This window comes from Vipera berus (genome assembly GCF_964194415.1).
Source record: "Vipera berus genome assembly, chromosome: 1".
In the NCBI taxonomy this organism is placed as follows: domain Eukaryota; kingdom Metazoa; phylum Chordata; class Lepidosauria; order Squamata; family Viperidae; genus Vipera; species Vipera berus.
Window position 1 is genome coordinate 358,037,120 of NC_138202.1, and position 15,792 is coordinate 358,052,911.

At 46.6% G+C, this 15,792-nt stretch overlaps 1 protein-coding gene across 2 annotated transcripts in view; it reads right to left on the reverse strand.

The window, feature by feature from the left end:
• The window catches only part of VPS53 (VPS53 subunit of GARP complex), a 66,139-nt gene that overhangs the window by 29,838 nt on the left and 20,509 nt on the right, over positions 1-15,792 (reverse strand). The window contains exons 8-13 of one of the 2 annotated variants that reach the window (XM_081346688.1): positions 15,166-15,244; positions 13,398-13,541; positions 9,699-9,841; positions 5,394-5,535; positions 3,457-3,558; positions 558-652 (exon numbers count right to left, since the gene is read on the reverse strand). In XM_081346688.1, the coding sequence (XP_081202814.1) occupies positions 558-652; positions 3,457-3,558; positions 5,394-5,535; positions 9,699-9,841; positions 13,398-13,541; positions 15,166-15,244 (705 nt within the window). Of the gene's footprint in view, positions 1-557; positions 653-3,456; positions 3,559-5,393; positions 5,536-9,698; positions 9,842-13,397; positions 13,545-15,165; positions 15,245-15,792 lie in introns of both variants that reach the window. The other variant, XM_081346687.1, reaches the window with a different exon arrangement.

A 15,792-nucleotide genomic window follows, 5' to 3' on the forward strand; every position in this document is an offset into this window, starting at 1 on the left:
TCTGAACGGTCGCTAAATGAACTAAGTCGTAAGTCGAGGACTACCTGTACTATTTTGTCAATTCTTCTTGAACTCACAAAGTCTAGGTTTATTCTTTTTTTTTTAAATGAACCATACAGGTAAGTCCTCAAGTTACGACCACAATTGAGCCTAACATTTATGTTGTTAAGTGAGAAATTTGTTTTTATGACTTTTTTTTGCCACATTTGTTAAGTGAATCACTGCCGTTGTTAAATTAGTAACCTGGTTGTTAAGTGAATCCGGTTCCCCGTTGACTTTGCATAAAGGGGATCACCTGATCCCGGGGACACTGCAACCGCCACAAATGTGAATCAGTTGTCAAGCGTCCGAATGTAAATCAGGTGACCACGGGGATGCTGCAATGTTCATAAGTGTGAAAAATGGTCCTAAGTCGCTTTTTTCAGAGCTGTTGTAACTTCGAATTTTCACTAAGTGAACTGTTGAAAGTCGGAGGACTACTTCTACTTTTCTATCCTGTGTCCCCCCAACCCCCCAACCCCCCCCCGGCAAACCACATGCAAATAATTGTCACTCACCTGTCCTGAGATTCAATGTAGACATACAGGTGGGGTTCAAAGCACTTAGAAACAATTCCATGGAACGGATTGCTCGGAATTTTTGGCTTTTGTGGCTAAGAGAAAAAAAAGTGTGTGTGTCAACACTGCTAACATCTGGATGTTTTGCATTGACAATAGATGGCAAAAGTAGGTTCCTCCTACACATCATCCCACACCAGTGGCTTTCCCATTGTTGCTGTCAACGCTGCTAAAATCGGATGTTTTGCATTGACAACAGAGGGAAATGTAGCCATCTTTTTCCCTTTCACTTTTAGAGTTATGCTGGGTGGGGGGAGATGTGAATGAGAGTCCAGCTAGACATAGCAACACTAAACCTAGCGTGAGAATCAAGGTGACTGAGCCCAGAGTTGATAAAAGAATTGGCGAGCTGGAGAAATGGAGAGGAAGCCCGCGCTTCAAGCTAATTGGGGAATGTGATTTAGGACCGTAAACTGGAGGAGGGAATTGTGCTTTGATACTATGTGCCCAGGGGAGGGGAATTCAGTTTTTGGGCTTCGATTATGTAAGTGCCGATATTCTGCTACTCGAATAAAAGATCCTTTAAGGTAAACGATGCCTCAAAGTTCTTTTGAAGAGTTTCATCTGTCGGAACCACGACAGAGAGATTATAAAACCAGTAGAGATTCTCAGGAAAAGAATGCCGCTATCTTGCTTTTCACTTTGTTAGCTCCCTGGGCTAATGATATATACATAAAACTAGCTATACAGATAGTTCTCGATTTACAGCCGTTCATTTAGTGACTGTTCAAAGTTATAGCAGGACTGAAAAAAGTGACTTATGACCATTTTTAACACCTATGACCATCCCCATGGTCACGTGATTTGCATTTGGACGCTTGGCAACTGACTCCTATTTATGACGGTCGCAGTGTCCCGGGGTCACGCAATCCCCTTTTGCGACCTTCTGACAAGCAAAGTCAATGGGGAAGCCAGATTCACTTAACAACCAGGTTACTGACTTAAGAACTGCAGCGAATCACTTAACAATTGTGGCAAGAAAGGTCACACAATGGGGCAAAACTCACTTAACAACAGTCTCATTTAGCAACAGAAATTTTGGGCTCAACTGTGGTCGTAAATCGAGGATTACCTGTAATCTGTTATTTCATAAAGAGGAGTGGTCTGGCTGTGCTCGGTTTGGCCTCAGTTTTCTTTAATAGTTTTTATAGGTCGTCCTCAAGTTACGGCTGGTCAATTAGCAGGGCAAGGATCGTAAGTACGAGAACCAGTAAGTCACTTTTTTCAGTGTTGTTATAACTTTGAATAGATAAATGAACGGTTGTAAGCCGAGGACTATCTGAAGACAATATCCAAGCTGCTTATAACCGGTCGCTAAACAAACGGTTATAAATTGAGGACTACCGGAAGACAACATCCAAGGTGCTTAAAACGGGTCAGTCAACGAACTATTATAAGCTGAGGACTACTGGAAGACAATATCCAGGGTTCTTATACCGGTCGCTAAACTAATGGTCATAAACCGAGGATTACCAGAAGACAATATCCAAGCTGCTTATAACTGGTCGCTAAACAAACGGTTATAAATTGAGGACTACCAAAAGACAACATCCAAGGTGCTTAAAACGGGTCAGTCAACGAACTATTATAAGCTGAGGACTACTGGAAGACAATATCCGGGGTGCTTATACCGGTCGCTAAACTAATGGTCATAAGCCGAGGATTACCAGAAGACAATATCCAAGCTGCTTATAACCGGTCGCTAAACAAAGAGTTATAAATTGAGGACTACCGGAAGACAACATCCAAGGTGCTTAAAACGGGTCGCTAAACAAACCACTATAAGCTGAGGGCTACCGGAAGACAATATCCAGGCTGCTTATAACCGGTCGCTAAACAAACGGTTATAAATTGAGGACTACCGGAAGACACCATCCAAGCTGCTTATACCCTGCACTGTCTAAGAAAACTGCAAAAAGAAAGACTGCAGCTGGAAAACGGAAGGAACAGAGTTCTGGTAACCTCAGCCGAAGGGTCTCCAGCACAGCTGGGGAGGAGGGGGATTGTGTTGTTGTTAGCTGCGAAGTCGTGTCCGACCCATCGCGACCCTATGGACAACGTTCCTCCAGGCCTTCCTGTCCTCTACCATCTTCTGGAGTTCATCTAAGCTCACGCCTACTGCTTCAGTGACTCCATCCAGCCACCTCGTTCTCTGACGTCCCCTTCTTCTCTTGCCCTCAATCTTTCCTGGCATTAGGCTCTTCTCCAGTGAGTCCTTCCTTCTCATCAGGTGGCCAAAGTATTTGAGTTTCAATTTCAGGATCTGGCCTTCTAAAGAGCAGTCAGGGTTTATCTCCTCTAGGACTGACCGGTTTGATTGCCTTGCAGTCCAAGGGACTCGCAGGAGTCTTCTCCAGCACCATAGTTCAAAGGCCTCAATTCTTTGTCGCTCAGCCTTTCTTATGGTCCAGCTTTCACTGCCATACATTGCAACTGGGAAGACCATAGCCTTGACTATACGCACTTTTGTTGACAGGGTGATGTTTCTGCTTTTTAGTGTGCTGTCTAGATTTGCCATGGCTTTCCTCCCCAGGAGCAAGCGTCTTTTAATTTCTTGGCTACAGTCCCCATCTGCAGTGATCTTGGAGCCCAGGAAAATAAAATCTGTCACTACTTCCATTTCTTCCCCATCTATTTGCCAGGAATTGAGAGGGCCGGATGCCATGATCTTGGTTTTCTTAATGTTTAGTTTCAACCCAAGTTTTGCACTCTCCTTCTTCACTCGCAGAGGGGGATTGTAGTCCAAGGCATATCAATGTAGGGAAGTGGGGGGGGGAAGAGAAAAGGCCCGCCCGTTTGTGTGGGAGAAAGACGGGCTCTCCGGATGAACGACATTTACCTTGTCAAGGTCGGCCTTTTCCGAGGGGGATTCATCCTCGTCGGTCGCCGATTCTTCCTCGAGAAAAGGGTTCGTGGAGGCAAGCGGAGGATCGGGTTTTTTCTGTCGGAGAAAGACGGGGGAAAAAGCGATCCGTTACAACGCGAGCCAGCCCTGTGTGGCAGCAGCCCAAAAAAACACAAGCTAACGCAATCCTTGGCTGTATAAACAGAGGTGCTTAACGCCACAGTCGTTAAGCGAAGCCATTCATCGCGACAGAGCATTGTCTTCCAGAATCTGGAAGTAAAAAGCTGGTTTCTTTTTTTTTGGGGGGGAGGGGGGAGGGAAAAAAAAATAAATTGCGGTCATGTGACCACGGGGTGCTGCAAAGAGCCTTATGGATTGGCGGGGGTGCTGGGGGCAGCAGACAGACATCACAACTTTGAAACAGGGCTGTTAGTACAATTTGGGGGGGGGGGTCCATGACAACTCGCCACGGGAAAAGTCACCGCGGGAAAATTCGCCACGGAACAAGAATTACACAAATATAGAAGAAGGAGGAGGAGGAGGAGGAGGAGGAGGAGGAGGAGGAGGAGGAGGATAATAAGTTGTAAGGGACCTTGGAGGTCATCTAGTCCAACCCCCTGCTAAGGCAGGAAACCCTATCCCATTTCAGACAAATGGCTGGCCAGTCTCTTCTTTAAAACTTCCAGCGTTGGAGCATTCACCACTTCTGGAGGCAGATTGTTAATAATAATAATAATAATAATAATAAACTTGGAAGGGATCTTGGAGGTCATCTAGTCCAACCCCCTGTTCAGGGAGGAAACCCTATACCATTTCAGACAAATGGCTGTCCAGTCTCTTCTTAAAGACTTCCAGTGTTGGAGCATTCACCGCTTCTGGAGGCAGGTTGTTCCACTGGTTAATTGTTCTAACTGTCAGGAAATTTCTCCTTAGTTCTCTCTTTGGTTAGTTTCCATCCGTTGCTTCTTGTCCTGCCTTCAGGGGCTTTGGAGAAGAGCTTGACTCCCTCTTCTTTGGGGCAGCCCCTGAGACATTGGAAGACTGCTATCATGTCACCCCTCTCTTCTTTTCGTTAAACTACACATACCCAATTCCAGCAACCCTTCCCTATAGGAGAAGGAGAAGGAGGAGGAGGAGGAGGAGGAGGAGGAGGAGGAAGAGAAGAAGAAGAAGAAGAAGAAGAAGAAGAAGAAGAAGAAGAAGAAGAAGAAGAAGAAGAAGAAGAAGAAGAAGAAGAAGAGGAGGAGGAGGAGGAGGAGGAGGAGGAGGAGGAGGAAGAAGAAGAAGAAGAAGAGGAAGAGGAAGAGGAAGAGGAAGAAGAAGAGGAAGAGGAAGAGGAAGAAGAAGAAGAAGAAGAAGAGGAAGAAGAAGAAGAAGAGGAAGAAGAGGAGGAGGAGGAAGAAGAAGAAGAAGAAGAAGAAGAAGAAGAAGAAGAGGAAGAGGAAGAAGAAGAGGAAGAGGAAGAGGAAGAGGAAGAAGAAGAAGGAAGAAGAAGAAGAAGAAGAAGAAGAAGAAGAAGAAGAAGAAGAAGAAGAAGAAGAAGAAGAAGAAGAATTAAAGGAAGGATGCCAAAGGAAGGACAAAACGTCACATGAGTGACACGAATCAAAACATTTTAAAAATTATTTTAGACATTTAAATTGAATTGTTGAAGTGCCCCAGAGCAGGGCGCCTGGTGGCGGGTTGGCTGCGGCGAGTTGTCGCACTCTGAACTTTGGGGGACTCCGTCGTAACTTCGATCAGACATTAAGGACTTATCTGTAATGGGGGGAAAAAAATCCTTCTTTTTCCCATCAGGGCTGCAAGGCTCTGGGACTGGAGGGCGCAAACTGGCAAACTGCGGGCAAGATACGCAGGGACTTCCCCTCCCACCCCCACCCCCGGTGCCCGCAGGAGGGTGAAACCCACAAAAACGTGGGGTCCTTTTTTACCGTCACCGTCTCTGACAGGGTGGAACCCGAGAAGCGTTTGGCCAACAGCCCTTCGAAGTTGGTGGTCCTCTGGATGGCGAAAAGCAGCAGTTTCACCTCGATCTCCCTCGCCCGGGCGCGCATGATTTTCCCCAGCTCTGTCCTGCAAAGAGAGGAGGCGGCAAAATCTCTCATGCCAGTACCGGTAGTCTTCGACTTACGACCACAACTCGGGCCGGAATTCCTGTTGCTAAGTGAAAAAATTTGTGAAGTGAGCGTTTGCACCATTTTACGACTTTTTTTTGCCACCGTTGTTAAGTGAATCAAGGCAGTTGTTAAGTGAGTCACACGGTTGTGAAGGGAATCTGGCTCCTTCCCCCTTGCGTTTGCTACCCAGAAGACTGCAAAAGGGGATCATACGACTCCGGGACAGTGCAACAGTCAGTAGTACATGCCAGTTGCCCAGTGTCTGAATTTTGATCACGTGACCACAGGGACGCTGCAACGGTCGTAAGTGCGAAACACGATTGTGGGTCACTTTTTTTCACTGCCGTTGTAACTCTAAACGGTCAGTAAATGAGCTGTTGGAACTTGATGACTACCTGTCCTTGTTTCAACTTGTGGCATCCGCAACAGAAATGCCGGAAAACAACATAGCCTTTTTTTTTTTAAATCATCCCATTGCTCAGATTTTAGAGGTAGTTCTCAACTTACAGCAGCTGATTTAGTGACCGTTCAAAGTTACGACACCGAAAACAGTGACTTAGGACCGTTTTTCACACTTATGACCGCTGCAGCATCCCCAAGGCCACGTGATTTGCACTCGGATGCTTGACAGCTGACTCACATTTATGACGGCTGAAGTATCCTGGGGTCACACGATCACCGTTGGCCACCTTCTGAGAAGCAAAGTCAATGTGTGGGGCCAGATTCACTTAACGCCGTTAACAACTGCAGTGATTCACTTAACGACTACGGCAAGGAAAGTCGTAAAGTGGGGCAAAGCTCACTTAACGAGCCTCTCACTTAGCAGCAGAACCGGCGGGAGCTAATTTTTTGGTTGCCTAGGCCCAGAATGGACGTCTGGAAGCGGCATCCACGTAAGAGAACCGGTTGTTCAGATATTTGAATCCCACCACTGGAAGGAAGAGGGAAGGGAAGGGGAGGGGAGGGGAGGGAAGGGAAGCAGTGGTGGGATTCAGCCAGTTCTCACCACTTCGGCGAAACCGGCGAGAGCTAATTTTTTGGTTGCCCAGGCTCCGAATGGACTTCCGGAAGCGGCATCCACATAAGAGAACCGGGTTGTTCAGATATCTGAATCCCACCGCTGCCTGTATTCCCATTTTCACTGCCGCTCGCTTTGTTCGTTGCCCTCCGGGTGCGATTCAAGGTGCTGGTAATAGCCTTTAAAGCCCTACGTGCCTTAGGCCCGGGGTACTTGCGAGACCACATGCTGCCAATGTCAACCTCCCATCGCCCGGTTCGTTCCCACAGAGTCGGCCTCCTCAGGGTGCCGTCGGCCAGGCAATCCGGCTGGCGACCCCCAGGGGGAGAGCCTTCTCTGTGGGTGCGCCGACCCTCTGGAACGAACTGCCCCCGGAGCTGCGGATGGCCCCTGACCTTCGGTCCTTCTGCCGTGACCTGAAGACCTGGTTGTTCCAACAAGCGGGCCTGGACTGACTACGTTTTTTAATTAGGCTTTTTACTGGGTTAAATTGTCTTGTAATTTTGCATTTATTGTTTAATTCTTTTTTAAAAAAAATTATTCTATGTTTTTTAATTTTTATTGTTGTGAGCCACCCAATCATGAAATTGCGCATCGGTTCCTTTTTACTAGGGACGCGGTGGCTCAGTGGGTTAGGACGCTGAGCTTGTCGATCAGAAGGTCGGCAGTTTGACGGGTCGAATCCCGAGTGCCGCGTAGCAGAGTGAGTGCCTGTTACCCGTCCCAGCTTCTGCCAACCTAGCAGTTCGAAAGCACGTAAAAATTCAAGTAGAAAAATAGGGACCACTCCGGTGGGAAGGTAACAGCGTTCCGTGCGCCTTTGGCGTCCAGTCATGCCGGCCACATGACCACGGAGATGTCCTCGGACAAGCGCTGGCTCTTCAGCTTTGAAACGGAGATGAGCACCAGCCCCTAGAGTCGGAAACGACCAGCACGCATGTGCGAGGGAACCTTTACCTTCACCTTTTTTTTCCTTTTTATTGAGGTGCTCCCTTTAGAACAGCTCGTTTAGTGACCGTTCAAAGTTACAAGGGCACTGGAAAAAAGGGACTTAGGACCGTTTTTCACATTGACGACCGGTGTACAGCATCCTTGTGGTCACGTGATCAAAATTCCAATGCTTGGCAACTGGCATGTACTGATGACAGTTGCAGTGTCCTGGGGTCATCTTTTGCAAACTTCTAACAAGCAAAGTCGATGATGATGATGATGATGATGATGTTGGAAGGGACCTTGGAGGTCATCTAGTCGAACCCCCTGCTCAGGCAGGAAACCCTATACCAGAGCCTTGGTGGAGCAGTGGGCTAATGCCTCCTTAAGTAACGCCAGCTGCCTGCAATTAGCGCAGGTTCGAGTCCCACCAGGCTCAAGGTTGACTCAGCCTTCCATCCTTGCCAGGTAGGTAAAATGAGGACCCAGATTGTTGGGGGCAATTAAGCTGACTTTGTAATAATGCCGCTTGGGGTGTGTGTGAAAGCCCTAATAAGCAGGCATATACATAGAATGAAGGCTACTGCTAAGCTTGTAAGCCGCCCTGAGTCTCCGGAGAAGGGCGGGATATAAATGGAATTAAAATAAAAATAAAAAATAAAAATAAAATATTTCAGACAAATGGCTGTCCAGTCTCTTCTTAAAAACTTCCAGTGTTGGAGCATTCACCGCTTCTGGAGGCAAGGAGTTCCACTGGTTAATTCCTCTCAGAGTCAGGAAGTTTCTCCTTAGTTCTAGGTTGCTTCTCTCCTTGATGAGTTTCCAACGGGGAAGCCAGATTCACTTAACACCCGCAACAGCAGTAGCACTTAGACTTATATACCGCTTCACAGAGCTTTTACAGCCCCCTCTAAGCAGTTTACAGAGTCAGCCTCTTGCCCCCAACAATCTATGTCCTCATTTTACCGACCTCAGAACGATGGGAGGATGAGTCAACCTCGAGCCGGTGAGACTTGAACTGCTGGCAGCCAGTGATACTAACTTAACAACTGACCATGATTCACTTTGCAACTGTGGCAAGAAGGGTTGTAAAACACAGCAAAATTCAGTTAACAACTGCCTCAGCAGCAAAAAGTTTGGGCTCCATTGTGGTCGTAAGTTGAAGACTACCTATATTAAATTGCACATCGGTTCCTTTTAAGCTGCTTGGCTGCATGCTGGCACATTACCTGACATGCAAATGGCTTAAAAACTTGCACACATGGGATTCATTTGGACAGTGTCTGCCCTGCCCGTTCCCACTACAATTTCTGGTGTGACCAAAGTCTCTTTCAGGTACAGTAGTGGCCAAAATTGTGGAAACCTTTGGGGAAAAATGTACATTTGAGGTTTGATGGCTAATAACACCACTTTTTGGGGGGAGTGGTACCAAAAAAATTATGTACCAGTGGAAAGATAAATTTACTCAAGAATGTAATGCAATAACTTTTATGAAGGATTTGCTGTTAGAATAGCAGTTATAAAGCAGTTACATTCTTGATTAAAGAGATATTTTTTTTTTGTTTTTTGCAATAACACAGAAAGAACAACCCTTTGGGCTTATCTCAGCTTGTGCAATTCAGCCTGTAAAATGGAATTTGGAAGCATTACATCCAGCTTCTAAAAATAAAATTTAAAATTAACTGCTCTTTGTATTTTTCATTTCATTTTTTCATTTCATTTATTCGATTTCTATACCGCCATTCTCCCTAGGGACTCAGGGCGGTTCACAGGGCATATATCAATAGCTATACAAAAATTAAAAGAGAATTAAACCATGCCCAATTAAAATACAGCAATAATAGAATAATAAAAACCAATTAAAAACCCATATTCCCCATCAGGCCAGACCAGCTAACTCAAACAAGTGGGTCTTCAACCCGCGACGGAAGGATCGGAGGTCCGGTGCCATCCGGAGCTCAACCGGCAGTTGGTTCCATAATGCTGGAGCACCCACAGAGAAGGCCCTCCCCCTGGGGGCCACCAGTCGACATTCCCTGACCGGAGGCACCCTGAGGAGGCCCTCTCTGTGGGCACGCACAGGGCGGATTTTTAATGGTCTGGGTGAAAAGGACCCAGAAGGAACATTCCTAGAGGTGGGGGAAAAAAACAACAAGATTTTGGCATCCCACCTTGTAATGTGACAGAAATCCACTGCGATCCGTTCTGTCATGCACCATTCCGCTGGGAACATCCGGCCGTATTTTTCCTCGTAGTCTACCAACTGGCGCTTCATCCAGGCGTAACGCCGGTCGATCTTGTCTAGCCAAGCAACCTGGGAGAGGACAGCAGGAGATTTCAGCCATCTTTCTCCTCCATGCTGATATCAAGATGTACAATGCACATCGCGAACCATTTGTCAACGCTGCTAACATCGAATGTTCTTGCTTGACAAGAGATGAAGAAGTAGCCATTTCACATGTTAAACTTGTGTATTGCTTTAAGAGATTGAGTTTAAGGTGGGGGGGACGAGTAGGATTGCACCTTCAAGGCCATCTCTAACTAAAGAAGATAAGACCTTGGCGGGTTTTCTAAGGGAAGGGAAACTGATTCTTTAAATTAATTGGAGAATATGATTAATGACAAAATTAGAAAGGTGGAGAACTGTGTTTTAATATATTGTGCAAGGGGGCGGAGATTGCAGATTCCAGCTTTCTTCGAGCAAGCAAATAATAATAATAACAACAATAACAATAACAATAACAATAACAATAATAATAATAATAATAATAATAATAATAATAATAATAATAATAAAAGTTGGAAGGGACCTTGGAGGTCTTCTAGTCCAACCCCCTGCTCAGGCAGGAAACCCTATACCATTTCAGACAAATGGCTGTCCAGTCTCTTCTTAAAAACTTCCAGTGTTGGAGCATTCACCACTTCTGGAGGCAAGGAGTTCCACTGGTTAATTGTTTTAACTGTCAGGAAGTTTCTCCTTAGTTCTAGACTGCTTCTCTCCTTGACTAGTTTCCACCCGTTGCTTCTTCTCCTGGCTTCAGGTGCTTTGGAGAATAGCTTGACTCCCTCTTCTTTGGGGCAGCCCCTGAGATATTGGAAGACTGCTATCATGTCATCATGTCATTTGCTGGTGTATTGGGCTAATAAAGGACTTTTAAGGTAAACAATGCCTCAGAGTCACTTGAAAAGCCCATTCGTCGTCGTCGGAAACCTGACACCATCTATGGAGATTCTCAGCCATCCAGGTCAGGCTTATCCCAAAGCTGCTTTTTTCAAGAGTCAACTGGACTTCCTTGATTTTCCCTTGAAGACGTTTCGCTTCTCATCCGAGAAGCTTCTTCAGCTTTGACTGGGATGGTGGGGAATGGAAGGATTTATACTCCTTGCAGACAGCTGGTCATTTGCCTCCTTTTGGAGCAGGGGTGTCAAACTCGCGACATCACGTGATGTTGCGCGACATATCGGGACTGTTTTGCCACTGACTGCAATGGGGTGGGCGTGGCTTCCGTGTGACGCGTCCGGCCCACGGGCCGGCAGTTTGACACCCGAGAGTCATTCAAGCCACTTGGAGGTTTGTCTGTGTCCTCAAGGTCACCTGAGTGGTGCAGGTAAACCTCCAACAGGCTGAAAAACAGCTTTTATCCGTGGGCTGTTAGGCTTTTAAATGGGATATAATCTCTGTGAATGGGACGTGGTGGCTCAGTGGGTTAGGACGCTGAGCTTGTCGATCAGAAGGTCGGCAGTTTGGCAGGTCGAATCCCGAGTGCCGCGTAACAGAGTGAGCGCCTGTTACCTGTCCCAGCTTCTGCCAACCTAGCAGTTCGAAAGCACGTAAAAATGCAAGTAGAAAAATAGGGACCACTCCGGTGGGAAGGTAACAGCGTTCCGTGCGCCTTTGGCGTCCAGTCATGCCGGCCACATGACCACGGAGACGCCCTCGGACAAGCGCTGGCTCTTCGGCTTTGAAACGGAGATGAGCACCGGCCCCTAGTGTCGGAAACGACTAGCACGTATGTGCGGGGGAACCTTTACCTTTACTAATCTCTGTGAACGTATGCAGAATTGACTTGGGCGGCCGGTGTGTGGTGTAGTTGGGTCACATGGTGTGGTGGGAGGGAGGGTTTGTTGTCACTGTGTGTTGGGGGGAGAGAGCACGGGGGAAGGCTCAGCTAATCTCAATGTACACACGTTGTACTTTGACAATAAAGGTTTATTATTATTATTAAGCAGCCTCACTCACTCTCTAAAAGGAGGCAAATGACCAGCTGTCTGCAAGGAGTATAAATCCTTCTGTTCCCCACCATCCAGTCAGAGCTGAAGAAGCTTCTTGGAAGAGAAGCGAAACGTCTTCAAGGAAAACACCGAGAATGTCCAGCTGCCTTTTGAAAAAAGCACCTTTGAGACAGCCATTGTTCCGTTCCAGCCTACCACCGGCCCTGTTTGAATGTGAGGGACAACCCCTTTTTATAATCAACAGGCTGGAAAAAAAACAACCAACCCAATTTATTTACAAAGAGTTCAAAGAAAAGTGAAACGAAAAGTTCAAACAAGACTTAAAACAAAAAGATTAAACAAGAGTTAAACGAGAATAACAGACCAGGACACTAGCGGAAGATCTTCAAAGGGTTGCCTTCAGCAACCAGCACCTCCCACACCTTCCCCTTTTATCAGCAGTCCCAAGGCGTGGCTTCTCATTGCCTTCTCCCGAGTTGCCTCATTGCTTTCCTCTGCTCTGCTCTGCTAGATTGCCTCCTGCTCCTAGCGTCCCTGAGCAGAGCCAGGTGTGGATCGTCTTCTTCCAATCCCTCGTGCTCACACAGCTGAGTCTGAGGAGGAACAAGACGGGAGGGGCCAGGCTGAGAGTCCTGCAGTGCATCAGACCCTTCCTCTGACACCAAAGGCTCTCCAAACCCCTCCTCCACTTCCTCTTCAGAATCATCAGACTCAGCTGCCGAAACCACAAGCTGACGCTGAATCACAACAGCCATGCCCTGGATGACTCAGAATCTCCATAACTGAACTGACATCATTTCCATATATACATATACATATACATATACATATACATATACATATACATATACATATACATATACATATACATATACATATACATATACATATACATATATATATATATATATATATATATATATATATATATATATATATATATATATATATATATATATATATATATATATATGTTTCAAATGTTAACTATTTAGATTACCTTGCTAGGCCCCAAACATGGGGCAAATCTTTATTTCCTGTTTTCAGCCTATCTTGAAGGCTATCAAACAGGCAGTAGTCACACCGGACAATTCATATATTTGTGTAAATTACTAACAAAGAATTAAAGGGAAACTGAGATGCATTTCTGACTCCTTAGTCGTCATCAGTCAGCTATACCCTTCTGAGATTCGAACCTGGGCTAACACTGCCTTGTATGCAATCAGCCCAGGTTCGAATCTCAGAAGGGTATAGCTGACTGATGACGACTAAGGAGTCAGAAATGCATCTCAGTTTCCCTTTAATTCTTTGTTAGTAATTTACACACACACACACACACACACACACACACACACACACACACACACACATATATATATATATATATATATATATATATATATATATATATATATATATATATATATATATATATATATATATATATATATATATGTATATATGTATATAAAAATCCCAGGCCATCTTTTTTTCAGCATCAACCCAAACACTGAGAATGAAAAGCTCTCGTGACCAGCAGGAAGACGCAGGGCTTCTTGTAAGACCCCAAGCATTTCTGAATTTTTTTTTCCAAAGTGGGCGTCTTTCCCCTGAGGGAATCGCAGAGTCCAACTCACGTCTTGGTTTTCTTGGAACAACACCAGATACTCCGAGAGGTGCTGCTTAATAAACTTCTTGATGATTTCTTGCTTGATCCGGGGATCTAAGACGTTGGCGACCAAGCAGGCATCGCGGAGAACGTTGCTGGGACCAGCAGATCTCTGCTGAAGAGAAACCCAGAGAATTAAGCTGGCCAGGCGTTTTGCTGCCATCCTGAGTGCTAATCCTGTCCCGAGGCATGAAAGTTATCTGGGTGATTTGGGGCCAATCACCAGGAGATTGGGAGTTCTAGTCCTGGCCTTAGGTGCAAAAGCCAGCTGGTAGATTTGGGGCCAGTCGCCAAGAGACAGTCAGTTCTAGTCCCGCCGTAGGCAGGAAAACTGGCTGGGCTGACTTTGGGCCAATCGCCAGGTGATGGTGAGTTCTAGTTCCGCCTTAGGCATGAAAGTCAGTTGGGCTGACTTTGGGCAAAACACCAGGTGGTGGGGAATTCTAGTTGCGCCTTAGGCAGGAAAGCCATCTGGATCACTTTAGGGCCAATCACCAGGAGACGGTGAGTTCTAGTCCTGCCTTAGGCACAAAAGTTAGCTGGGAGACTTTCAGCCAATCACCAGGATAGCGAGTTCTATCCCGCCTTATGCAGGAAAGCTGGCTGGGTGATGGCTGTCCAGATGGTGAGTTCTAGACTTTGGGCCACTCACCAGGAGACTGAGAGTTCTAGACCCACCTTAGGCATGAAAGCTAGTTGGGCTGACTTTGGGCAAAACACCATGAGATGGAGAGTTCTAGTTCCGCCTTAGGCATGAAAGCCAGCTGGGTGACTTTGGGCCCATCACCAGGAGATGGTAAATTCTAGACTCGCCTTAGGCACAAAAGTCAGTTGGGAGACTTTGGGCCCATCACCAGGCAGCGGTGAGTTCTAGTTGCACCTCAAGGACAAAAGCCAGCTGGGCTGACTTTGGGCCTCCTCTCTCAGCTCAGCTCACCTCACAAGAAGGAAGATTACCTAGATGTGCCTTGAGTTATTTAGGAAAATAAGAAAGTGGGATTAAAAAAAACACAAAACCTAATCCATAAAAATCTGCTCTGCCTAGTGACGGTGGTGCTCAGTAGCTACAAGCCTCAAAGGGCCTTATCCTTTTGAGAGTCTGCCGCGGGGTTTCTTAACCTGGGTAACTTTAAAATGGGGTGGACTTCAACTCCCAGAATCCCTTGGGCAGCCATGCTGGCTAAGGAATTGTGGGAGTTGAAGTTTGCAAGTCTTAAAAGTTAACCAGTTTGTCTAGACCAGGGGTGTCAAACTCAATCTCATTGAGGGCCGCATCAGCATTGCAGTTGCCCTCAGGGGGCCGGGTGGGTATGGCCAGGGTGGGCGTGGCCTACTGGGTGGGCGTGGCTAGAGTGCATATGGCCTACTGGGTGGGCGTGGCCAGCTCTACATCGTTCGCATCAAGGGTGCCTATGGGGGCCTGGGCAGGAGTGGGACAGATCTGAGGGTCTCTGGCAGGAGGAGGGTCTCTGGGCCAGGGCCAAGGCAGTGGGGGCCGTTCCCTCACTGTTTCCAGGATGGCTTCGCGGGCCGCACGAAACCACTTCGCGGGCCGGATCCGGCCCCCGGGCCTTGTGTTTGACATGTCTGGTCTAGACCTCGACCATTAAACCCTGCAAGAACCCTCAGATTTCCTTGCAAGCAGCTTAGGTGCAATGAGCAATAATTATGCAGACAGAAAGGATCAAGATATTTTAAAAAAATAAAAATAAAAAAAAAATAAAAATAAAAAATACCTTTGTGCCTTGGGAAGGAAAGGCCTCTTCAAAATCAGCCAAGATCTGTTGTCCCAGCTCGTTCTGGGCTGCCTTTACCCTGTCAAAGAGAAAAGATTCCTTGGGCTGCAGAAGGAAACGCGGCCACAAAAGACGGTGCTCGAGAAGCCAGGAATCAAGGCGTGGATCTGGCGTCCTTTCATCCAAAGCCACGCCTGAAAGCTAAAAAGCCCTGCTTCCAAACAAACATGGAACACAGACAGTCCTCGTCTTACGACCACCACGGAGCTTGCTCTCTGTTTACATACAAGTAGCTTGTCTCACCAGCGTTGGTGGGAATATTCACGGGGGTTCCTGGATTAGGCTGTTGTTTACTGTGTGATTGCTTGGTCTGAGATAGTAGTTCCCTGACTGACAAGGCAAGCTTGGATAAATAAAGACAGCCCAGCCCACTCCCTTCTAGCACTGATGATGTTCCCTAGTCCACGGCTTTTCAACCTTTTCACCCGTTGTGCCACTTTTAGGATGTGGCAACATCCGAGGACCACCAGTCGCCTAGCAAGGGGTCAAAAACTTGAATGACAAAAAAAAAAGAAAGGAAAAAAGTGATGAAGTACAGGTAGTCCTCGACTTACAACAGTTCGCTTA